Source organism: Haliotis rubra, unplaced genomic scaffold (assembly GCF_003918875.1).
Source record: "Haliotis rubra isolate DU_JTF1 unplaced genomic scaffold, ASM391887v1 Scf52, whole genome shotgun sequence".
In the NCBI taxonomy this organism is placed as follows: domain Eukaryota; kingdom Metazoa; phylum Mollusca; class Gastropoda; order Lepetellida; family Haliotidae; genus Haliotis; species Haliotis rubra.
In genome coordinates this window covers 2,823,111-2,850,208 of record NW_025767213.1, presented here as the reverse complement: position 1 = coordinate 2,850,208, position 27,098 = coordinate 2,823,111, and the positions used below count along the sequence as shown (strand labels likewise).

The window sequence follows — 27,098 nt, the reverse complement described above, 5'->3', positions numbered from 1 at the left end:
AGGTTTATAACAAATAAGCTTGTGTTACCCAACTTCCAGTATTCAGCAGTGGACCGGGTTGCTGGGCAGTGTGTGGCAGTGGCAGGAAGACAGGCTGGACCGTGCTGGGCAGTGTGTGCAGTCAGGGAAGACAGGCTTCGCTCACTACGCGCTCTTCAACAGAAAGTGGAAGTTGTTTGGGAATGAAACACAAGTAAGTGCCACTGGTTGATGATCATGTTGTGTGTGTGATGGTGTTGTGTGTCAGATGCCGGTGTTGTTGGTGATGTTGTGTGAGGTTTTGAGGGGTACCTGTACATTTCATATGTTTCATACCTGTGTGTGATAATGTGATGTGTGTGAAGCTGTGATGTGTGTGTGGTGTTACATGTGATGTTTGTGATGAGAATGATGTCAATGATGTTGTGCCTGTAATGCTTATGATACTGAATATATTGATGATTTTGATGATTGTTGATAATGATGTTAGTGGGATGTTGATAATGATGTTAGTGGGATGTTGATAATGATGTTAGTGGGATGTTGATAATGATGTTAGTGAGATGTTGATAATGATGTTAGTGAGATGTTGATAATGATGTTAGTGGGATGTGATGTTGTGATGTTGAAATGATGTTAGTGAGATGTTGATAATGATGTTAGTGAGATGTTGATAATGATGTTAGTGAGATGTTGATAATGATGTTAGTGAGTGTTGATAATGATGTTGATAATGATGTTAGTGAGATGTTGATAATGATGTTAGTGGGATGTTGATAATGATGTTAGTGGGATGTTGATAATGATGTTAGTGAGATGTTGATAATGATGTTAGTGGGATGTTGATAATGATATTAGTGGGATGTTGATAATGATGTTAGTGGGATGTTGATAATGATGTTAGTGAGATGTTGATAATGATGTTAGTGGGATGTTGATAATGATGTGAGTGAGATGTTGATAATGATGGTGGTGGGATGTTGATAATGATATTAGTGGGATGTTGATAATGATGTTAGTGGGATGTTGATAATGATGTCAGTGAGATGTTGATAATGATGTTAGTGGGATGTTGATAATGATGTTAGTGGGATGTTGATAATGATATTAGTGGGATGTTTCAGTATTGATGATGTCACATGTGGATATTGGTAATGATGTTTGTGGGATGTTTCAGTATTGATGATGTCACATGTGGATATTGGTAATGATATTAGTGGGATGTTTCAGTATTGATGATGTCACATGTGGGATGTTTCAGTATTGATGATGTCACATGTGGTTGGTATATTGTTGATGATGTGTCACATGTAATGATGTTTGTGGGATGTAGCAGTATTGATGATGTCACATAATGTGGGATGTAGCAGTGTTGATGATGTGGGATGTAGCAGTGTTGATGATGATGTTGGTAATGGTGTTTGTGGGATGTAGCAGTGTTGATGATGTCACATGTGGGATGTAGCAGTGTTGATGATGATGTGTGTGATGTTGGTAATGGTGTTTGTGGGATGTAGCAGTGTTGATGATGTTGTGTGTGATGCAGGAGCGGGACATGGTTGTGTCAGGTGGCATCACCTGGTGGAAGGACTTCATCTGCTTGGCCTGCTACAACATCCCAGGTCAGAGGGACGAGGTGAGACATTAATGTCCAATACAATCAGCTTTTATTTCTCTTTTAATTTAACAAAATTACTCTGAAGACTGTTGAAGATTCTTTTGTCAGTAGTCAAACTAGAAATGAAAAATAGATAGAAAGAGATGTTGGTTGGAACAATTGATAAGTTCAAGGACTGACAAGTCAGAGGGTGATTATTGACCCAGCAGTACTGTTTATTTCACATATTTTAAATTAGTTTACAGTAAAACAGACCCATACACAGCTTTAGCAACATGTCATGGTGTCCCTTTATCCTGTTTCAGATCCGATTCTATCCCAGTGGCACTAAGCTGGACAATACGTTTGCTCAGATAACCAAGGTGCCTGCTCAGGTCCTCCTCCTCAACACATTCAGGGACATCCTCATCATCTTCTGTGCTGATAGCCACGTCATGCTCTTTAGTCTGGAGAGGAAAAATACTCAGTCAAGTATGTGTAGATCATTTTATTCAAACATACAGGTAGTAATCAAACAATTAACTGTAATTAGGGGGAGATCTTGGTTTGGCCTGACTGACAGTTGTAATAAGCTTTGTCCTGCAATTGCCATAGATTTTGGATGCAGTTGCTTGTTTCTTTGAGTGTTTTTAGCTGTCATGTTTTTGTGATGTTTCAGATCCAGCAGTGACTATCAGCAAAATTCAGGAGGTGCCCCTCAACCAGTTTATCCCCCACCCCCTGTGTGTAGCTGGCCTCACACTCACCTCCCTCACATCTGAGTCAGGTATGTAAGATATAAACTGTACAGGTGCCCCTCAACCAGTTTATCCCCAACCCCCTGTGTGTAGCTGGCCTCACACTCACCTCCTCACATCTGAGTCAGGTATGTAAGATATAAACTGTACAGGTGCCCCCCCCACCCCTCAACCAGTTTATCCCCAACCCCCTGTGTGTAGCTGGCCTCACACTCACCTCCCTCACATCTGAGTCAGGTATGTAAGATATAAACTGTACAGGTGCCCCTCAACCAGTTTATCCCCCACCCCCTGTGTGTAGCTGGCCTCACACTCACCTCCCTCACATCTGAGTCAGGTATGTAAGATATAAACTGTACAGGTGCCCCTCAACCAGTTTATCCCCCACCCCCTGTGTGTAGCTGGCCTCACACTCACCTCCCTCACATCTGAGTCAGGTATGTAAGATATAAACTGTACAGGTGCCCCTCAACCAGTTTATCCCCACCCCCTTGGCTGTACAAATGCTCATCCCTCCCTCACATCTGAGTCAGGTATGTAAGATATAAACTGTACAGGTGCCCCTCAATCAGTTTATCCCAAAATGGCCTTCCTCAAATTTCAGTTATCATATGCACAAAACAGGTGCCCCTCATTCTCATCCATTTATCCCCACTCCATAGGAAAGCAAATGGCTCAAATAACATATCACAACAATGAAATGGGAACTAACATCTATACCATTATGTGTACATAGATTAATTCACACAATGATTGTTTGTCAAGATGATTCAATTAGATGAGACCCTCTTTAATGTTTGAAAGAAGACAAAATCAACCTTTGTTATCCATCATTTGACCCTGTCACACTTCCTTATTTTCAGGAACACAGATAAAGCATACTTCCAAAGAAGCTGAGAGTATGTTGTTGAATGTATCTGGTAAACTGTTGATGTTTCAACGAGACCGCAGAGGTCCACAGATCAAAGATGAAGATCATAAATATAGATCGGTAGGTGACACCTTTATTAGTGTATTTTGCTGAATACTTTGTATTTGCTGACACTGTAACACAGGAGTTCTCACAGTTCAACCATACTTACATCAGTTCAAACCATACTTACATCAGTTCAAACCATACTTACATCAGTTCAACCCTACTTACATCAGTTCAAACCATGCTTACATCAGTTCAACCTTACTTATATCAGTTCAACAGTTCAACCATACTTACATCAGTTCAACCATACTTACATCAGTGAATCAAGTGCCTGACATTGTGCTGTGATCACAGTATGTAAACACTATGTGGTACTTTATGTAAGGAATGTTGGTATGTCTGCAGGTGCCGTTCTGTCCGCCGTCTGTCGTAGCTACCTCTGTAGAAAATCTCTGGACAACCTCCAGGGCCAACCTGGGCAAGATGCAATTACTGGAAGCCATGTGGCTGGGCTGTGGCTCACACGGGATGAAGGTCAGTCACTGGACATCTGACACTGATTTAAATGATTTATTGATTGGGGGGATACTCACCTAGAAAATATAATTAATATTTTGAAGATTTTTGTTTCTTCTTTCTGTATTGTTTGTCAGAATCTAGAAATGTTGTGATGAATCCTAAGATGATGCTTGAGACATGAGGATATCTGTTTCAGGTGTGGTTACCTTTGTTTCGAAGAATGAGGGAAAAGCTCACAACTTCATGTCAAAACGAATAATGCTGCCATTCAAAGTGGACATTTACCCTCTAGGTGAGTATACACATTTGTTAACTTAGTGTGTTGATATGTGTGACCACTCATATTTTAGCATGAAAATGTAGGCTCAAAATTGGTGAGGGTAGAAACTACACTTCAGTATTTCTGAGGATATATGACTCGAGGAGATATCTGTTGACATTCTTGACTATGACTGTGAGACTCTAGGGCCTGTCACTGAAACACAGTTCATACAGAGTGATCTTATCAGATGAGTTTGTTTGGTTGTGATCACCCAGTAGTAAATGGCTGCTACCCTTCTAGATGATAGTGAATGTGAATGCTAAATGTTCTCATGCTTGAGCACAGCATAGGGCTGTATATTCCCAAGGAAGCAATGCAGTTTGGTTAATATTGTCAGGAACTTCTCTGATTTAGTATAACCATCTGCTTTATGGGCCTCCTAGCCTCTCATTACTTACACATGGACACAGGATGAGGAGCTAAGGTTTGGTATTTCAAAGTACTTTTAACTGATTGTTCCTACCCCTTTTGGGGATTCCACATTAGAATAGGTGCCTAACACCCTGTCTTTGACTTACTGTATCAGGTGTTCAGGCCCTGTGAGGCTGTTCATTAGGTGTCATGAAAACCAGATGGTATTGACCGTAGCTGTTACTATCAATCCCTGCTTTGACTGGTTGTACAGACTGCTATGGTATAAGTGGTATCTGAGAGTGGTGTTAAACACTCAAACAATGTCCAACCTTTCTTGTTGTGGTCACAATATGGCTGAAATATTGCCGATGTGATGATAAATATTAACTCACTCACTCACTCACTGACTCACTAACTCTGAGGCTGTGTATCATGTGTCTGCAGCTGTGCTATTTGAGGATGCTGTTATTTTGGGCGCTGCATGTGATGCTGTGGTGTACGACGTCTCTTCTCCCGGCCAGGACAAGTCAGCTCTTCCTCTGACACTACTCGAGAGAACTGTAAGTTGAAGGAGCAATATTTCTACATTTGTGTAAACTGTTTGATTCTGTGTCCAGAAACAGAATCTCTCTTGTCTCTTTACTTCATGTTGACAGTCTTTTGCCTTGTTATAAAACAATAGTAATGGGGAATTTGAAGGAAAATTGTTTGTACCCTTTGGAATTAATGTTAGTGTGTTAGGGTGTTATTGTTCAGCAACTGGTTTACGGAAATAATTCAATGACATTCTCTTACACCTTAGCATGTATAAACAATATGGAAAATAGCATGTATCTGATTTTACATGTCAACTTTGTATTTGTCTCAGGTAGGGAATTAATTTTATGATCAAGAAGTTGAATAGAAGAAAACCACCAAGGTTGCTGAAACATCATTCACCTATAAGAAGCATCTAGATGGATTTCATCTGTGTTGTTTACATGTTGGTCTACATGTTTCAGAGTCAGATTTATCTCCATCATATACTGAGGCAGCTGCTGAGGAGAAAGTAAGTATCCTAAGAAATTCTTCAATGTCTTTTTATAGAAGGAATGGTGAGCTCTAACCATTGTACTAAGTTGTAGTTATGGAAAGTAACAGTGTGGATTTGCAACACACAGTTGTGTAGGGTGAGACTGCCTGTTTCAGCCTGGGCGTGCATGCTCTGAACCTGGCCCGGTGCTGTACGGAGCTGCCCTACTTCCCCCATGTACTGGAGCTGCTGCTACACGAGGTGCTGGAGGCCGAGGCCACGTCTAAAGACCCCATTCCAGGTAACCTAGGGGCTTTCACGTGATCACAAGTGATCCAGGAACCACTTTGGGGAAAATTCTATGCTACATGCTGAGCTATCTAGGGGGGAATTCCTGGTCATCTGGGGACCAGTCTTGAGGTATTTCTAGGTTTTCTTTTGAGCTGTCAAGGGGAATTATAGGCTATCTGATGAGCTATCTGTAGGAACTAGGCTGTTTGGTTGACCGGTGTATGAAGCAACTGGTTGGACTGTCAAGAAGTGAGTTATTAAAAATGGGAATGAATTTTGCTGTAATTATGTATCACCAATAAGAACAAGGGTGTTGCTCTATACCAGTGGCATTGATACATGTTAAGTCTTTTGCTTAAAGTGATGGATATTTTTGCAATTAGCACAAATAAGGAAATAACCACATTACTTTCAGTTTGATGAGCAAGTGGCATTTAGTATGATGCCTGTCAGAATGCAGAGCAGATTGATATTTTCTCATTCGACTGTTGATATGTGGATCAACTACTTGACCAGGGACAAGTGGACCAAGGTTTATGTATTTTGTTATAGTATTACGCTCCGTCTGTCCGTCCATCACGTCCGTCTGTCCTTCTGTCCGTCTGTCCGTACGAATTGGAATATGTTAAGAACCGTTCACTAGCTTCTTTTCATATTTGGTACCTAGGTTCATCACAGTATAAGAAAGGTCCAAGTCAGGTTTGGTGACCTTGACCTTCATTTCAAGGTCACAAGGGGACTTTAATGTTTTACCTGTTAAGCTATCTCAAGAACCGTTCACTGGATTTTCTTCATATTTAATACCAAGCTTTATCTAGGGAAGACGCAGGGCCCAGTCGATTTTGGTGACCTTCACATAATTTTCAAGGTCATGGGGACACTTTGAAGATTTCAGCATGTAAACCTGCATGTTAAGCTATATCAAGAACCGTTCCCTGGATTTTCTTCATATTTGAAATCAAGCTTCATCTAGGGAAGGCGCAGGGCACAGTCAATTTTGGTGACCTTCACTTAATTTTCAAGGTCACAGAGACACTTTGAAGATTTCAGCATATTAACCTGCATGTTTTGCTTGTCAGTGAGATATCGCAAAAAATATTCTCTGGATTTTCTTTATATTTGACACCAAGCTTCATCTAGGGAAGGCCCAGGGCCCAGTCAATTTTGGTGACCTTCACATAATTTTCAGGGTCACGATGACACTTTGAAGATTTCAGAATGTTAACCTGAATTGTCAGCAAGATATTTCAAGAACGGTTCACTGGACTTTCTTCTTAGACTTTCAAGACTTCCCTTGAATGTTTTTCAATAAGCAATTTTTAGTACTATTTTAGCATATTTCATACACTATGACATTCATGTCAAGGTCAAAGTCAGTCTTGAAAATATGTGCATGTTTGAACACCTATAGAGCAAGATATCAAGAGAGGTTGACTGGTCATGTTTTTGTTGACATTTAAGTTAAACTTTTATTACTTTATAAGTTTGATTTGATAACTTACGGGGGGGGATTATGTCACCTTTGTGACAATGCTTGTTTCTGGTTACAGACCCTTTGTTGCCGCGAGTGGTAGCATTTATCCAGGAATTCCCGGAGTACCTCCAAACCGTGGTCCACTGTGCCAGGAAGACGGAGGTTGCTCTTTGGCCCTACCTCTTCTCCACAGTTGGCAACCCAAAAGATCTGTTTGAGGTGAGTTTGGGGAGTATTGGAAAAGAATGAAATAGCTATAAGATAGTAATGGTGCTGTAGGAATAGTCAGCCTTGTGTCATCTCTGTGTGTACTGTCACTGCCATGTGATGATGTAGCCCTGTGTAAATGAAGATGCTTTACTGTTTTGTCATATATTGACTACTACCTGCCACCCCACTTTGAAACCAGGCACCACTTACATCTTAAGACTTATCTCCCTTATAGCACCGTGGTTTGGTTTGTTGTTTTACGCTGCACTCAGCAATATTCCAGCTATATGGCAGTGGTCTGTAAATAATCAAGTCTCGACCAGACAATCCAGTGATAACAGCATGAGCATCAAGTCAGCGAGCCTGACCACCCGAGTAGTTAGTTGGTTTCTTGTTTACCACCGCCCTCAGCAATGGCGGCGGTCTGTTAATAATCGAGTCTCGACCAGACAATCCAATGATCAACAGCACGAGTATTGATCTACACAATTGGGAACCGATGACATGTGTCAACCAAGCCAGCAAGCCTTACCACCCGATCCCGTTAGTCGCCTCTTACGACAAGCATGGGTTACTGAAGACCAATTCTAATCCGGATCTTCATGGGTCTTATAGCACCTTGAGAACAGTTTGTATAATACATCATGCTCAAGAAACATTTCCTGTGATTCAGTGAAACACCCTCAGATGCATCCTTATGTGTCATCGTAAGAGTGGGCCACGATTGCAGAAGGTCTTGAGTGACCTATGTAATAGGTCAAGGTCACAGTGAAAGTCTTAAAGGAAGAATGGGTGCATTTTCCTGTAGATATGTTCTATATCCTATTTGCCAACTGTTTGATGTTTGAGTTTATGTTGAATGGCGAGTGAGTGACGTGTTTGTTGTTGCAGGAGTGTCTGATCAATGACACCCTGGAGACAGCAGCAACCTACCTCATCATCCTTCAAAACCTGGAGAAACCCATGGTCAGCAGACAGGTGAGAGGGGTTCTCAGGCGGTCAGTGGGTCAAAATGTGCCTTGATTGTGAGAGGTGTAAGATAGCCTCTATGTTAACACTATGTCTTGTAAGTAACACTGTGTCTTGTAAGTAACACTGTGTCTTGTAAGTAACACAGTGTCTTGTAAGTAACACTGTGTCTTGTAAGTAACACAGTGTCTTGTAAGTAACACTGTGTCTTGTAAGTAACACAGTGTCTTGTAAGTAACACTGTGTCTTGTACACTGTGTCTTGTGTAAAGTAACACTGTGTCTTGTAAGTAACACTGTGTCTTGTAAGTAACACTGTGTCTTGTAAGTAACACAGTGTCTTGTAAGTAACACAGTGTCTTGTAAGTAACACAGTGTCTTGTAAGTAACACTGTGTCTTGTAAGTAACACAGTGTCTTGTAAGTAACACTGTGTCTGTAAGTCACAGTGTCTTGTAAGTAACACAGTGTCTTGTAAGTAACACTGTGTCTTGTAAGTAACACAGTGTCTTGTAAGTAACACAGTGTCTTGTAAGTAACACTGTGTCTTGTAAATTCAGTCTTCTGAATATGTTTGTCATCTGTTTCACAGCATGCTACCCTCCTGCTGGACGCATCGCTGGACGCCGGCAAGTGGGAACTATGTCGGGACTTGGTCAGGTTCCTCAAAGCCATAGGTCAGTGTCTCTACCTCCGTCACATGTAGCCTAATGTCTTCTTGACAAGGAGCACCCTCAGTAGCTGCACATTTGAATCCACTCACTACAGTACTAACTCACTCACTATGGGGCCATGGTTAAAGTATTTGTTCGTCCTGTGGAAGACCTAGCTTCCAAACTCTGTCTTTACTTCAATACTGCTTACTTGCAACAATCACTGAGTTATTCTTAAGTTAGGTCCCAAGCTGTCCATGTTTTTCTTGATTGGGTGATCAGACACGTTGACTTGATAATTCGCCAAAATATCTTGATATGATTGATGCTCATTGTATCAACCACTGGACCATCCGTCTGTATTGTTTACAGGTGAGGTGAAATTGAGTTTAACGTCGTGCTTGAGAATATTTCGCTCATATGACAACGTGAATGTGTGTGGATGTGGATGTGTATGTGCGGCTGCTTGTACTAGCCCAGACTTAAGCTGGTTTTATAGTGCTAGCCCTCTGAGATACCATGCCGCAGTGAAGCATGAATACCCCACTCAGACACATTATACTGACTCCGAGCAGACCAGTCCTTGTTGTAGCCATTAATGCCGAGTGCCAGGCAGGGACCAACATGTACCATATTTTAATGTCTTTTGGTCTGACGCGGTCCTGTAACTCCTTGTTATTTCTCAGATCCGAATGAGGCTGAGATGTCTCCACCGATCGGAATGTTCAGTCGAGTGGGGTCGGGGTCGTCATACCCTGCAGCATCTCTCAGTCCGCCGATCTCACCAACGGACGCAGGAGGGTTCAACTTCAGCAATGTCAGCAATGTGGGCCGAGTGCGGACATCAAGCATGGTGGCTGACCCAGTCCGAGATCTACCAAAACCTAAAGACAAACTCAAACACACTGCCTCAGACCCTTTGGTTAGAAAAGGGTAAGTCTACAATACATTGTGTAGTTATATGTCTTACTTTAGTAATTGCAGGGAACTACACTCAGGAATATTGGCAGTCCTAGAAAATGTGATTCACTTTGTTCAAATGTAGTTAAGTGCTAATTGTTATTGTGAATATCACTTTATGACTATCTTAACAGGCCAAAGTTCCAGCATCATGGCACTATAAACAGAAAGCTATAGATGGAAAATGGACTCAAAACTGTTCAAAAGTCATGCAGCTTCCCTTTAAGAACTTTTCAAACTTAAACCTGAGTGAAACGTATTCATATTGTATCTTGTCAAGTTAAAAACAATAAAAGACTTTCAATAACCATGACTAAAAGACATTGCACAGTTGAGACTACATCAATTATGTCTTGAACCATTTAGACTGCTGGGGTTGAACTATTTAGACTGCTGGGGTTGAACTATTTAGACTGCTGGGGTTGAACCATTTAGACTGCTGGGGTTGAACTATTTAAACTGCTGGGGTTGAACTATTTAGACTGCTGGGGTTGAACCATTTAGACTGCTGGGGTTGAACTATTTAGACTGCTGGGGTTGAACCATTTAGACTGCTGGGGTTGAACTATTTAGACTGCTGGGGTTGAACTATTTAGACTGCTGGGGTTGAACTATTTAGACTGCTGGGGTTGAACTATTTAGACTGCTGGGGTTGAACTATTTAGACTGCTGGGGTTGAACCATTTAGACTGCTGGGGTTGAACCATTTAGACTGCTGGGGTTGAACTATTTAGACTGCTGGGGTTGAACTATTTAGACTGCTGGGGTTGAACTATTTAGACTGCTGGGGTTGAACTATTTAGACTGCTGGGGTAAGATCTGTACAGTCCCAGGTGGAACTAAGGTATGGGTATGTAGGCCGGCATGGTATATGGCGAGTTCCGAGAAGGGTATTTAAAGGAGCTGCTCCCCACAATCCCCGGACTCCCCAGTGAAGTCAATCAGGCACTCCAATCCAAACTAAGAGAGGCCTCCTTTGGGAAGTATGCTGAGGAAGACAATGGTGGATAGTGTCTGCCCTTTGTGTTTCAGGTCGGTGTCCAGCAAGACCAAGATGAATGAGCCCACAGCAGAGCAGGTGTACATAGACATGATCCTGTGTCGACATGCTCGTAAACTGCTCAGCTCCAACCAGATCCGCACACTGGGCTACTTCGCTTCCAACATGGATGACTTCCAGCTTGTCTCCTGGCTCCGTAGGGAGAGGTAGGGGTCATACAGACAGACTGGCTGAAGACAAGAATTCTTGGGATTTTTCACTCATACATGTTATGTGTGCTTTAAACCTGTTCAGATGTGCATTGTTGTGTATTGTCTACCAGTAGATTTCTGGTAGTGAAAGCTGTTAAGTATGTAGCTTTACTTTAGCAGGTAATTGTTGGTCTGGGAGAGGCCTACACATGTATGTTAGCGATGTAAGCAATGACAGGTAAAACTCACTCCCCAAAATAACACTTTTTGTAATCCTCACTCTGAAATCTGAACTCAATCTGAACTCTGAACTCCATAAACCTCTAGCAACAACAGTGTGATCCATGTTTTGTTGCAGGGTTCGTGCAGCCAAGCTGGATGACTTTGTAACAGCCCTCCGTGACATCCACCAACAGTTTGACTGGCCTCTGCCAATCTTGTCCTACCATCAACTGAAGAAGAGCATGGCATGTAAGTCACAGACCTGTTGGCATCTTGTGACTGGCTTGCTGGTGTATCATGATGTATACACACTCTGAGAGACATCTGTAGGATCTCATTACCTTCTGTCGCCATATAGCTGGAATATTGCTGAGTGCGGCGTAAAACTAAACTCACTAAAACTCATTACCTTCTGGGATGTCTTCAGATGTGGAGGATGAAGTGTGTGTTCTGGCTATGCCTATGGTCGTCAGAGAGAATTCAAAGACAAGAAACTATTTTCCAACCTTTAAATGCTGATCAAATGTACTGAATGACTTGATAAGTAGCATTTACATTATCTGTAACTGACTACACGTGCAGTCTTTCAGGATTTTATAAGCAATTGGGAGTTCCTCTGTAGTTTGACATTGATATTTCTGCCACCCTCTTCATTTCCTTTTGTAATTGTAACTCATTGTTGCTCATCCTAACTATGTGAGAAATGTATGGTTTAGACATTTTTAATATATTTAATGCTGACAAATACTTCCAGATTCGTCATCTAGTCTTGGGTCATCAGTGCTAGAGGAGGACACAGCTAGTCCGCTGACTGACAGTGACAAGCCCATGACAGACAGCCAGGAGCCGGTGCTGTTGACACCATTCTGCGCTGTCCGCTCACCTCCCACTGAATCCTTCATGTCCCAGTCAACGTCGGACGATGTGTTTCTCAGACCACAGCATTCCAAGAGTGAGTTGCAGTTTTCACTGTTAAATAGACATCCATTTCGTTTGTCAACAGTGAAGACATTGTCAGCTTGGAATTCTATAGGATTGCAGTTCACTGTGAAGAGTTATGCCCCTTAGCTGTGGCAGGATTCACAAGTCACTCCCAAGATTATCCGTCACTCACCTACTTATTTATTCTGTTTGACCATGGATGATTGAAGCAAGTTCATATATTTTTCCTTATCCTGACTCATGCTCTTTTGCTTGTCTTCTTCTTCTTGCGAACATAGTGGAACACTTGTATCTCCTTATTTGAAGCTCCCTTCAAAATAAAATCACTAATTGGTACTCACCACGAGTTGCTCCCCTTTGTCTCCCCTGGCGGGAAAGGTGTCGCCACCCTCTGGCCATGTGCTCCACTCTCTCCTTCTTCGCCCAGTGAGCAGGATGTGAGAGCGCCTTGTGTCTCCTTACACACCATATCCTTTGATAATCTCTTAGTTTTTACCTCTCATAGGTTACTATAGAGGTATAGCTAGTATCCTTTACTATTTGTATTGATTAATTATCGTATTTCTACTGTTTATTCACGGTATTCGGATTGTTCAGCTAGCTTTACGCTGATGAAAATCTGTACGATTTGTAGATTACGTTTTTCTGCCTCCGATCCACATGTAATATGCCCTAGTTGTTCTACTGCGTGTCGCGTTTAATTCACGCTTGCAGTTACTGCATTAATTTATCTCATTCTGCATTTAATAAATATCATCTTTATGCCTTTAAGACGCGGCTGCAGATAGATCACGCAAACAAGGGCAAAACATGGCAGAGAGTCCAGATATTCCATCCAGTCAGCTGCTAGCGATCGACCCTCTCCCGCCTGGTGTTCTGCTAGAGACCCCTGCGGCAGAGGAACGTGGACGCAGTCCGTTACCTCGAAGAAACGACCGGCCTCCCCAGACATCCCGTCCATTGCAGACCAAGTCTAAGAGGGCCTCATCGCCGTCTCAACGCAGATTGAGGACACCCAGGGCAGCGCAGACTTCCAAAGGGAAATCTACGAAGACAGCAAGAACTTTCTCAGCCGAGATCGTTCCAGCAGCAGAATTGGGCCTCTACGATGATCAGCCGATAATCATCCCCGACTTACGGCAGAAGAAGCGACCGGTGTCAGCGACTGTGACTTCTGCAGAGATCACCATGCAGCCTGATGCCTCTACACCGATCGCCAGACGCCATTGATGTGAACCCCATCGCAGAAAAGACGCCCGACGACTTCGATCACAGATCATCCCAGAAGACATGATGCGGCAGTTTATGAACATCATGGAGGACCACTACAAACTGGCGCTAGCAGGGTCCGAAGCTTCGCTAGGCTCCAACGTAGACAGCACCCCAGAGGCACCCCTGTCAACGTAGCAGCCAAGACGATGTCACCTTCGCGAAGGAAGTCCCGCACCACCTTGACGAAGGACCTAGATGTACAGCCTTCGCGAAGGCCTTCGCGAAGGCGGGAGAGATCATCACCTTCTTCGATTTCATCTCTAGATATGGACTCAGACCATCAGACATCACGGAGGCCTTCGCGAAGGTCATATCATCGATCCCCGGACCGACGCAAATGAAGCTTCGCGCAGGCATTAGGCGAAGGTCATATGATTCCAGATCCTCATCATCTAGAAGAACATCGAGGGACTGCCGAAGAGCTTCAGCTATCAACATTCACCTCACAAGTCTCCGAAGATCATCCCATAGACGATCTCCACTTCGTTCATCACCAGGCCGATCACCGTCAGATCTCCACATAGAGCGGCGACAAGTCAACTAGATCGCCACAAACCTCATCAGATATACAGACAGCTACACGCAGTCCCAAGAGCATCTACAATTTGTTAATGATGATGGTTTTGAGGATGATGGAGGAATCATATTTTCTGATGCAGAGATACGGTATTGGATGGTCAATAACCTAGATCTCACATCACCATCTAAAAGTGGCAATACAGCAGACGATTTGATGAAGGAAGATGATCCAGATGCAATCACTTCTACCCCGATCGACCCGATTGCAGCAGTGCCACAGAATCTAGATGCAGCTTTCCAGAAAGCTACGAAAGTTCAGATACCACATCTGCCCAACTTTCAAGCCAAGAAGTTCTCCACGATAACATGGACTCCTTCTACAAGGCCCAGGACATCGATGAGAACTATAAGATCATCAGCGATGTAAAGAACAAGATTTACAAGATGGATGATCGCAAGTTGGCTCATATAGAAACCATGACGAGACGATGTTCTTTGGGTTAAATAGATCTAGGACGATCAATGAGACTCTTATTACTAGATTCGGATTCCACGACGGAAGATGATAGAATGATTTTTTCTGCCTTACTTATGCAAAGAAAGATCAGCAGTTTTAACGGATCATCTTACATCTGTTTCAGCAGCACTGACCTTAGCTCGTCGTCAAGGCCTCCTCGCCTCCTGTAATTGGGGGGAGAACTTTACAGCCCCACTTTATACAGCCCCGTGGTCGACAACATCCATCTTTGACGGAGAAATAGACAAAGTCGCCAAGGAAGTCTCTAAGGATTCCAGGGAAGTCCTTATGATTAGATCGATGGACACACTAGCCAGCGCCATTCGTCAGACTTCACAAAGATACTCAGGCAGATCTAAGTTCACGGGCCTACAAAGAGCAAGAGACAGGAAGATAGCCAGCTCTAGAGGTAAAGATTCTTTTCATTAAGCCCATATGGCAACTATAGAGGAGGATCAGGAAGAGGCAGGACACCCAGAGGTTCCCGCAATTATAGACGCTGAAACACAGGTTCGAACGACTGGAGTCTTCCACCCCAGCCGCTCCAGTACAGCCAGCTCAAGTGGGTGGACGCCTCCAACTACACTGGGAAAACTGGGGAATATTGCAAGACCCTTACGTCTCCAACATTCTTCAACACGGATTTCATATCCCTCTACAGGCCAAGCCTCCGCTGACAATCAAACCCCCCAAGTTCGATTTACAAGCGCAACAACTACCAAAGATAAGAGAGGCTGTTTCATCACTCCTATCCAAACAGGCCATAGAAGTAATAGATCAAGCAAATGTCGAACCAGGTTTCTACTCCCAGTTTTCCTAGTTCCCAAGAAAAACTCCACGAGAAATACAGACGCATCTACAACATGAGCTTTTCAACAAGAACTATCTACGCAACCCACCGGGGTTTCAAGATGATACATTTACCTCAGTTACGCCAGATGATTCGTCCTATGGACTACATGGGCAGCATAGATCTACAGGATGCCTACCTGCACATCCCCATTCATCCCGATTCCAGGAAATACCTACGATTTACTCTAGAAGGGCTACATTACCAGTGGAAAGTACTCCCATTCGGAATATCATCAGCCCCCTGGCTATTCACGAGGATAACGAAACCGATTATCAAATTTCTACATCGTCAAGGGCTACGCAGTGCGTTTTACCTCGACGACGGGATACAAGTAGATCAAGATCCACTGCGTCTCAAACTACAGTTAAATTACATCATAAAGCTACTAACACAACTAGGTTGGTTAGTAAACTTACGCAAGTCGGACCTAGTACCATCGCAAGACCTGCAGTTCCTAGGTATTCGATTCATCACAAATCGCAACCGTATTATGGTACCAGAAGACCGTTGGCTCAAGATACAGCAGACCATTCCACCAGCTCTACTCTCTCCGTTACCACTGCGACAATGGCAGAGCCTACTAGGTCTTCTCACATCAGCCCAAGACATGACTGTCACAGGCAGATTACAGTTACGCCCCTACAGGTCTCTCATCAACGCACATCTCAACGATGTACAACCATTCAGTCTACCGAAACATCTCAGACCGCATCTACTATGGTGGACCAAGAAATCGAATGTCTGCGAAGGGATTTGTTTAGCAGAGCAGGAATACAAAACCCATCTGTATGTAGATCGCGTCACTCCAAGGTTGGGGAGCTCATCTCACCAACCACACGATATCAGGGTTATGGAATCAGCAAGAATGCACACTCCATATAAACAGTCTAGAAATGAAAGCTGTAATCAACGCCATTCTACATTGGAGCACATTTCTACAAAATGCGCTAATGATCCATACAGACAATTCGACAGTGGCGTTCTCTATTATAAACAAGCAAGGCTCAACGAGATCGATGAACCTTTTGAACCTAAGCTTTCAACTGTTCGATTTAATACAAGATCTAAATCTACATGTCAGAGCAGTGCACATTCCTGGAGCCAGAAATATACTAGCAGACGCTCTCTCGCCTCATCTACCATCACCGACAGAGTGGATGATCAACAGGGAAATTTTTGCACAGATAATCAAGCAATTAGGAGCACGCTAATAGACCTATTCGCCACGCGATTCAACAATCAGCTACCGACATTCGTGTCACCAGTCCCAGACCCCCAAGCTTGGGCAACGGACGCTTAAGTCTATCATGGAAGGCCTCACGCGCATCGCTTTTCGCCAGCAATAATACCTCAAGTATTACAGAAAATCAGACAAACACAGAGCCTACAACTCACTTTGGTCAGCTACCTACTGGCCGCCAGAACGTGGTTTCCCATACTAATTCAAGAAATCGGTCAACCAACACTGGAGCTACCTAAGCGCCAAGCAAACCTGTTAATTCATCCTCACACCAAACAAGTGCACGGAAACCCAGCAATGTTCCAACTACACGTATGGACTGTATACAAATGTGTTTAAACAAGAGAGGATATTCTGCCAGGGCGGCAAAAGCAGTCACGCTTTGCCTTACGCTTACTCAACTCAGAATTTGTAATGACGACAAGTGGCACAGTTTCAAAAATTATGCAACAAAGAAAGGGTTTACAGCAAGAGAGGCTTCACAACCTCAAGTGGCAGACTATTTGTGTTACCTACGCCAAAACAAACATTTAAAAGGTTCAACGATATCAACATATCTTGCCGCTTTTTTAGTTCTGTAATCACCATGAGAACGGGTGTCAAATTGACAAGATCTCCAGAGTTACTGGCCTTACTACGAAGCCCGATTGAGGACCAAAAGCGAAGTTCCACGCCCCAGCTTGGGATCTGAATGTAGTGTTACAACACCTCACGAGTGAGGTCTATGAACCTTTGGAATCGACAAACTTTGAATTTCTCTCACAGAAAACACTGTTTCTGCTATCGCTAGCCACAGCAGCAAGAATGTCTGAAATTCACGCTCTGGATTACGAGAGGATACAGTTTGATGACAATCATAACACAGCGCACCTCGGATTAAGATGGGATTTCATCGCGAAAAATCAACTGCCAGGTCAACCAGACAGATTATTCCACATCCCGGCGCTTATCCTCTATTCTCGGATCACAAGATACACAAGACCTATCACTGTGTCCGTAAGAGCTTCAAAGTTTATTTACTTACGATCCAAAACAAGGAGAAGATTTCTCAAACGCTTATTCATCCCCTTTATCGCCACTTAATCAAACAGAAGTGTCACGGACCACAATATCTATTTGGATAAGGACTGTCATTCTCCGTGCCTACAAGGCAGCAGGCTTGGACCCACCAACAGCATCAAATCCACATGAGATCAGGGCACTGGCCTCTACCCTCGCCTCTACACGGTAACTGTTCCTTGAACACGATTATGGAAGGATGCTATTGGAAATCTAACATGGTATTTGCTAATCACTACCTAAGAGACATCACTACAGAAGATGTCTCTGGCATTCACCATTTCGACCACTGGTCCTCGCCAGCAACTGACAGTCCCTCGTGGCGCTTAAAATATTATCCTCACAAGATTAATATGTATTTTATACATACTCATCTAGCTTATAACTCTACGGAGTTTTAGGGCTATGTATATATGTTCAGCTTAAGTATTCAACCTTAAGCATATACTTTGGTATAGTCAATTTCAGTGCCTCTATCAGAGTCACCTATATATATATATATAATTTATATGTATTGTTCAATATATTCATAATGTAATTCCCTTTAATGGCTTTATATAACCTATGGTTTTCTTTATACAGGAAACATCCTAAATCTAAGCCTTCATGAAGTTCCCGTAGGGGATATTACAGTATATCTATACAAAATCACTAATTATAAATCCAAAGTATTCTGTTACCCACCTCCGTTCCGTAGGATGCTACAAGCAAAAGAGCATGAGTCAGGATAAGGAAAAATATGTAATTTTTAGAGTAAAATTGATATTTTATACTTATCCTGACTCATGAGGTTAGCCCTCCCATCCTCCCCACATAACACTTTGGATTTCCCTGTAAATTCAAGTGTTGGGCTCAAGTAAATCAGGAGAGAGTGGAGCACATGGCCAGAGGGTGGCGACACCTTTCCCGCCCAGGGGAGACAAAGGGGAGCAACTCGTGGTGAGTACCAATTAGTGATTTTATTTTGAAGGGAGCTTCAATAAGGAGATACAAGTGTTCCACTATGTTCGCAAGAAGAAGAAGACAAGCAAAAGAGCATGAGTCAGGATAAGTATAAAATATCAATTTTACTCTAAAAATTACATATTTATTCTGTTTGACCATGGTATGCTGCAAGTGTAATCCTCACTGTCCACAGCTGAAGACAGTAGTGTTGCCACGCTGGAGGTGTCTGACAGCAGTTCCCTACTGGGGGAGTATGAGGTGGTCAACGACACACTCAACAGTGACAATGTCACGCCCGACATTGAGCACATGTCACAAGAGATTGCAAACAAGGGGCCTGTACAGTCCGAGGTGGAACTAAGGTATGCTGGGCATATTGATCGTACAATTAAACAAGTGAACCCATTTGTCATTTACCTCCCTGTATGTAGACTGTGACGTCCATGCCTTGTCTCCGGCAGGTACCTCCTCCAGATCATGCTAGAAGCTGGCTGTCTGGAGTGGGCTCTGATCATGGCCACGGTGTTGCGAGACACGCTGGGGGTGACAAGGACGGTGAACACAGCCAGTCTGACAGACACGCCCCTGGACATGGCAGCCAGGATGAGGGAGGGGTTGTCCTACCTGGAGCTTTGGGCAGACACAGAGTGGTGAGTACATTGTGGTCGACACCGTGTACAGTGTGGGTGAAACCGTGTACAGTGTGGGTGACACTGTGTACAGTGTGGGTGGAACCGTGTACAGTGTGGTCGACACCGTGTACAGTGTGGGCGGAACCGTGTACAGTGTGGTCGACACCGTGTACAGTGTGGGCGGAACCGTGTACGTGTACAGTGTGGGTGGAACCGTGTACAGTGTGGTCGACACCGTGTACAGTGTGGGCGGAACCGTGTACAGTGTGGTCGACACCGTGTACAGTGTGGTCGACACCGTGTACAGTGTGGGCGGAACCGTGTACAGTGTGGGCGGAACCGTGTACAGTGTGGGCGGAACCGTGTACAGTGTGGGCGGAACCGTGTACAGTGTGGGCGGAACCGTGTACAGTGTGGGCGGAACCGTGTACAGTGTGGGCGGAACCGTGTACAGTGTACAGTGTACAATGGCGGAACAGTGTACAGTGTGGGTGGAACCGTGTACAGTGTGGGCGGAACCGTGTACAGTGTGGGCGGAACCGTGTACAGTGTTGGTGGAACCGTGTACATTGTGGTCGAAACCGTGTACATTGTGGTCGAAACCGTGTACAGTGTGGGCGGAACCGTGTACAGATGCTTTACACAATACTGGGTACTGACAATCCTGTGATCAAACAGCGTAATAGAGTTGCTTACTCTGAAACCAAACCTGCATGATGATAGAGGATGATGTTCCTGCTACTCTTCCCCTAGCATTTGGCAGAGTTGCTGTCTGTAAGATACAACTGCTTAATGACACATCTACACTTTGTATAACAATTAGAAGAGCTATGTCTGAAACAGCAAGGTGAAAGTTTAAGAAGTTAAGTATTTATGTTCTGAGGTTGAAATGACCTGTTTAAACGGCAGTTCTGTGCGTTGACCAGGAGTAAAGTGTTGATGTGAAGGGACCCAAATTTTGAAATGATACCAGAACATATACCGTACTTACTTTATTATACTGAACAGAAGGGTCTGAAAGGGCCTAGTCATCTAAGGTGTCTGTGTTCCAAGTGTAAGACCTGCTTCACGTCCATCTTCTCCCAACAGCAACAACACATATGTGATAATACTGAAAACATTCAAACTTTAAATCGACCTCCCTTCATCAGCTTTGTAGAAGGAATTCTCAATGAAGCAGGGTAGTTACATCTTAGCGAGAAGTAGTGGAATCTCTAGTGTGAGTGCTGTGTATAGGCAAGGTTTTACAATATAGATAAACTTGTATATGTAGAGCAACTTGTATATGTAGAGCAACTTGTGTATGTAAAGTAACTTGTGTATGTAAAGTAACTTGTGTATGTAGAACAACCACTGTATGTAGAACAACTTGTGTATGTAGAATAACCAGTGTATGTAGAATAACTTGTGTATGTAGAACAACAATTGTATGTAGAACAACCAGTGTATGTAGAACAACTTGTGTGATCAGTTCTTTTTGTTGTTTACAGTATGGGGTACAAGGCGTTCTTCCATTCTATCAAGAGTCAGATTCACGTGTTGGAGAAGGTCGTAGAGCAGTCCCAGTCGTTGCTGGACGTCAGCATCCCGCAATGTGACTCCCCGACGCTTGATGAAGCAAATGCATCACCAGAGGCTCAATCAATGCGTTCAGACAGTCAGGAGGTCGTGTCTGATACTGAGGAAATTGTGGCAAAAGATGACAAGTCCAACGATTGTTCTATAAGTTAAGAATAAGAAGGTCTAGCCATCCTCTAGGAAAGTTACTGGGAAATAAATCTCAACCATCGTGCCAAACTGAGATGCGATGTCGCATATCGCGATATGTACATACACTGAATATTTGTGAATATGTGAAACTGTGTTATATATATATATATCAGGTTGCCATGGGAACAAGATCCAAAGAGAGGTTTATCAGAGGTCAAATTTACTGTCACAAGTATGATATGTTCTGAACGAGAGACAGATGAAGACATGTTACTCTTTTTCTTCTTCGATACGTGTGTGATAATAATGTGATGTCATAAGATGTTGTCGATTTTCCACAGGCTGTCAAAATTGTAAATAATCAGAGCCTGGTTCCTTTGTAATTCTATCAGGTTTCTTTCTATGATGGATACGTCTAAATCAAATATTGTACAAATTGTCCACTAATCATTTCTTGAGTGATTTTCAATTTCAGACATTTAAATGTCTCTGTAATCAAGGCAAGTATTCAAAATCACTGAATTTCTTTTTCCAAATAACTATCAGTTTGTATAGGTTTTGTCAGTGTACCTCGGTGCTATAAGACCAGACCATGTTTGCTGTGTAGAACCTGATTGTCAGGAAATAGCAGATTACGTTAGAGAGCAGCTCAAATGTTCAGTGTCAGATATAAATCTGAACTCCTTAAATTACGTTTTACTGCTCTAATCTGATAAGAGATCTAGTTGTCACATTTGAACCCTGTAATTGAAAAGCATTACTATGGTACCAGATGGAAGGTAATCTCAGCTGTTTTAGTTTTGCTCTGTAAATTAGTGTTGATATAACCAATACAATGGTACTTATATGCAACAATTGTACTCTGTTAATACAATAGCACCTTCATTTGTATTTTGATTATCTCAAGGACATTCTTCTTGGAAGTCAAATCTTCACTTAAATATTTCCAGGGTTTAATTGTATGTTAAAAACTAAGGCCAGACCAATTTTATTTCTTGTTTTACAGATTTTTGTCCTCAGAAAACCTAAAGGGAAAAAAAATAGAAATCCCCAGTCAATGTAATATTCCTTTAAAATACTAAAAGTATTTTATTTTTGGCAATATATGAAGTGTGTATGGGGCAAAAAAACAATCAAAAAAGTTTTTCTTGGTAAGTTTACATTTTTGGCCAATAACAACATGGGGATTTTATTTTTTGAGCGGGGAAAATTAATTTCTTTTCTTTCTTATTCTTGAAAAAATATGACCGGCGGATCTGTAAAACAAGAAATTGGTCTGGCCCGAAGAGTTTTAGTTTTTCATCTGGCACTAAATTATGGACTGCTTAACATATGGACTGATACTTCCACTGTGATGTAATAAAGACGGTTTCACTAACTCCCCATCAGCTGTGTACATAGACTCTCCTTGTCTCTCCCAACATGCATATCATTGTTTTAGTGGGCTGCACAAGATGTTCTTAGCAGGTCTTCAATGTACAGAATTGTTTTATCATATGTTTGTAAACTCACAAGTTTGACCATGTATCATTATTTTATTCCGGCTGATATCTAACCACAGAGTTTCAAATTAGGACTTGGCATCAGTGGCATCAGTGGATCTGTAGTACAGTTTACGAAATTCTTGAAAACAGCAAAAGTGGATTTTTTTAACAGTTATTTTGTTAAATATGTTGTTTTTAAGTATACGGGACATTGTTAGTTATTCTCTTTTGATTTTATGTATTTTATTTTTCCCAAATACTCATGGATGCAAAATATTGCTGTTTTGGCAAATAATAAGAGTTACCTCCCTTTCACTACAACTGTCACTCAACTTGCTTTTGTTTGGAATGTTTGTTCTACGTTTTGTGTTCATCAGAGAATCCTATGCTCAGAAATTTATCCAGTGTTGGTCTTCCTCAATTATGTATCTTTTCGTTCAATTTTCACTCTTATTTACCTTTCACTGATAACTCTTAGTTATTCTTCATGAATGTTTCACAGTGATAGTCTTTGCACTTGAGTTTCCTTTCGTAACTTGTTGACTAGAATCTTTCATGAAAATAAAAACAGATTTTCTTTTAAGAAATATACAGATAGCTCAAGATGACTTATGTGATACAGTTCATGTCTGTCTCATCATGACATCATTTATATCATCCAAGTAGGTCAGTGACTGTTCTTCAAAATCTCTCTTGTGTTTAGTCTTAAAGACTAAGAACAGATAATAGAGATCTTTAATATGAAAAAAGGAAATTATATCCAGAAGTCCAAATACTTACTTCTCCTGCTTTGGAGATCATTTCATTTCTAATTCTTTGACATAATTTCTTGTAAATATTTCTGACTTATATGAAATTAAGTTCATCGGTCTGAAGCATGTTAGTGTCCTATCTACTGATTGATATCTGATTTCATATGTGGATGAGTGAATTGAAGATTTCAATCTGACAGTTAAAAAGATTACTCCAAACATCAGTTATGCAACCGTTTCCATGTGTTTGCCCCATTTCTTACTCTGATAATGATTTATGGTTTATTAGTGTGGAAATCTCCAATAGGATATCGTCCCAACAGGAACATGACTGTCTGGTGTTTGTCTGATGCTCTCTGGCCCTTTCTGATTGTCTCCTTCATCCCTGTATATAGACACCCAGTCCCATAGTGAACATGAGAACAGAATTAATTCAATAGTTGGAAATAGAATCAAGTGAAATACGTATAAATGCTGAATCAGGATTAACTCTTGCTGTGTGATGTCATAGGGCAGCATTTGTGTCGACATCACTGGCCGTACAGGTTATATATGGAATATAGTGCTACCAGTTGTTATCAAGTTTTGTGATTAGGGTAAATTTTGTACATAAATTAAATCTTATGCTTAGAGAATGTATGTGGCATTGTTTATCCTTGATTTATTTTTGTGCAAAGTTATATTTTCCATTAAAGCTGTCACTTATTAAGGAGTGCCAAAATCTGTTTGAATGCTGATATGTGAACTGTTTTTCTGAGGTTAAAACACATCCTATTGTTTACCTAAACATTGCTTTTGTTTTTAAAATATGATATGCTGTAGTTGTTTAAAAGACACGTATCCAATAAGATGATAAGTGATTCATTCAATAAACAGACACAAGGGACCAAAGTTTCATCACATCAAGCTGAAGTCCCATATCCTCCTTGACATCTTCTTCCATGATCCTGTCTCACATGTAGAATTCACTTTGTTGTGACGCTGGGACCGTTTACCATTTCCATGAGATGTACACCTTTATTCCAATTATGTAAGGAATTCATCAGAAGCCCAGACCACACCTCCACAATCAAATTCAAGAAGCTGCAAATGTATAATATTTTCACATTTGAATCATAGATATTTGAATATTGATGTGATGTTGACCTTTGAAGTTTCATCCCGATTCTAGAATTCATGAAACCATTTTCTGTTCATCACGATTTCCATATGCTCCAGAATTGTTGTTCCCTTTTATGGTTGACCTTACATGGGTACCGTAAATGTTACCAGTGTGATGAAGCTTTAACTTTGTCCCATAATACAGGTGTTCCAAGTATTTTCCAATATCTTCCTGCATCAAAGTCGACCATTGGAACATGAAATGTTGAATTTATACATAGTCCTCATCCTTCTCACCCTTGAAATTGAGCAGTGTACAGATGATTGTTTCCATTGTGCTGCTTGTGACTGCCTCGCTGGAGTGAACACAGATTCCTGTTGAAACTTGAGGTAACCTATGGACAGATGTAGTATTTGTGAAGGATGCCTTTAAATCAGGGTTTTATTGAAATGGCAATACAGGGCAGTGAAGTAAGTAACTGGGTAACAGACCATATGGAAAGATATGAAATAGTTGGAATAGGAAAGGTAAGAAACAAGATACATAGGGTAATGTATATTACATAGTATTACAGTGCAATAACACCGTATTGAGATAGGGGCACTTGGATATCGGTTTACGCTATTCTTCCACATAGGTTTGTTTACACACAAGCAGCCACTGTCTTTCAACTCGGATGTTTAGTGGATGATGGACCAATGATGAGGATAAAATATCAGTTTCACAGGGTATATTTACGACTATAAGTTGTCCAAGTTAGGGAAAGCATGAGATGATGATGTGACGTCTACAGGGATATTTATCTGCAATACTCGACATAATGTATGTCTAGGCTAAGGATGCCTCCAGTACACTACATTTCCTGGCTTTGCTGTAATTACCAGTAAATAGTTCTGCTTGTAACCTAAACCAGTATAACCATTATGCTCGAGATGTTAAGCGAGTTATGCAAGGGGGATAACTCTAATCCTGCTCTCCATCCTCTGCACAGGGAAAGTTGAATTAGAATTGATGCTGATGCAGAGGACAGCAATAAAGTCTTTACCATTTGTGTAGTGGTTTACCTGATACTCTATTCTGTATACTTAGTTGTCAATCACATGGATTTCCATTTTCATCACAGGATCTTTGTGGGCTAGCCTAGTGGTTAAAGCATTCATGTGTCAGTTCCGTGTTTGTCTCCCCACATGGGTACTATATTTGAAGCCCAATTTTTGTGTTCCTTGCTGAGGAAATTGCTGAAATATTCATAGAAGCAGCATAAATCCATACTCACTCATTCCAGGATCTGTTAAATAATAGAAGTAAAGTCCTGACACGGGCCTTACAGAAGTGTTATCTTCCTGACCTTGTGTCCATCTGCCTAACCTCAAGCACATGGACAGAGAGGCTCCCTATATAATTCTTTGTATATACAGACTGCCATTGCTTGCTAAGGTGTACTCTGTGCATCAGGTGTACACAGCTTTATTTATTAATCTGTATATGCTGCGACAGTCTCAGAGTTGTCCTTTGTGGTTCTCAATCAAAACTACAATGTCTTTTTATGTGGAAACTTTTATTGTTAAACTTGCTCAACCTTTTAGATAAATTTTGGCCACTCTGCTACATGTTACTTCAAATTAATCTCAGTATTGTTGGTGTAGATCGAGGCTGAAGCATGCACTTGTATATGGACATATCTAATCACATTCAATGCAAGGTTGTAAGTATAATTTATCTCAGTAGACCTGTAGACTGCACCTCTGTAAGTCAACACTGGTGTCAAGTTGTCCTTGATGCTGTATATTGCCATGTGTTAGTGAAATGTATGTCGGACTTGTGCCGTCAAACTCGTCATTGCAAATCATGAATAAAGAAATGAAATATCTCAATGTCAAATACTGTATTGTCTTCATTCGCATTAGGGCTATGTTTCTTGATGCTGTTTTGTGAGTGAATGCAGTGAGTGATGCATAAACAAAGATCCTTGCCACTGAACCAAGATGACATGTCAGTCAAGACACATTTTTCTTCTCAAATTAAATGCCAAGATGAGCAAGAGATACTGAGCACATATTCAGCCCAATTCTTGAGACTTATTGTCCCATAATACACTGACAAGGATGGACCCCATTGCTCAGGACGAACACACTGCTCAGGCACCTGGTCCAGGTAGGATCACGCCAGACAGGCACCTGGTCAAGGTAGAACCAGACCCACAGGCACCTGGTCCATACTGAGACATGGAACCGTAAGCACCCAAGACATGTATTGAGTGCACCCACCCTGATTTCTTAATCTTAGAGGGGCGGTGGGGTAGCCTAGTGGTTAAAGCGTTGGCTTGTCACGCCAAAGACCCGGGTTCGAATCCCCACATGGGTACAATGTGTAAAGCCCATTTCTGGTGTCCCCCGCCGTGATGTTGCTGGAATATTGCTAAAAGCGGCGTAAAACAAAAAACTCAGTCAGTCTTAATCTTAGACTCTGGCTTTGTGAGCTATAGCACACTATCCCTACAGTATAAAGTACTTTTTGCACCCACTGTTTGGCATAGTTAATCTTGGCCAGACACTGGTCACTTAGTGAGGCTACAGGATGGCTGCTTGCATGCCACAACCACTTCACACTTTTCCTGCCACCTGGCTAGACATGGCAAATGGC

The 27,098-nt window shown here is 42.0% G+C and overlaps 1 protein-coding gene across 1 annotated transcript in view; it reads left to right on the top strand.

The window, feature by feature from the left end:
• LOC124292496 (guanine nucleotide exchange factor subunit RIC1-like) overlaps window positions 1–26,336 on the top strand; it is a 73,818-nt gene extending 47,482 nt beyond the window's left edge. Inside the window, 22 exon segments of the mRNA XM_046729609.1 lie at window positions 40–81; window positions 122–193; window positions 1,526–1,615; window positions 1,903–2,068; window positions 2,256–2,363; window positions 3,198–3,325; window positions 3,659–3,787; window positions 3,969–3,984; window positions 3,987–4,064; window positions 4,893–5,008; window positions 5,450–5,496; window positions 5,637–5,761; window positions 7,302–7,444; window positions 8,327–8,413; window positions 8,995–9,079; window positions 9,742–9,988; window positions 11,048–11,221; window positions 11,565–11,677; window positions 12,183–12,380; window positions 18,969–19,137; window positions 19,237–19,425; window positions 20,898–26,336. Of these exon segments, the coding sequence (XP_046585565.1) occupies window positions 40–81; window positions 122–193; window positions 1,526–1,615; window positions 1,903–2,068; window positions 2,256–2,363; window positions 3,198–3,325; window positions 3,659–3,787; window positions 3,969–3,984; window positions 3,987–4,064; window positions 4,893–5,008; window positions 5,450–5,496; window positions 5,637–5,761; window positions 7,302–7,444; window positions 8,327–8,413; window positions 8,995–9,079; window positions 9,742–9,988; window positions 11,048–11,221; window positions 11,565–11,677; window positions 12,183–12,380; window positions 18,969–19,137; window positions 19,237–19,425; window positions 20,898–21,138 (2,763 nt within the window). The 3' untranslated portion in view covers window positions 21,139–26,336.
• Window positions 26,337–27,098: the final 762 nt, after the last annotated feature.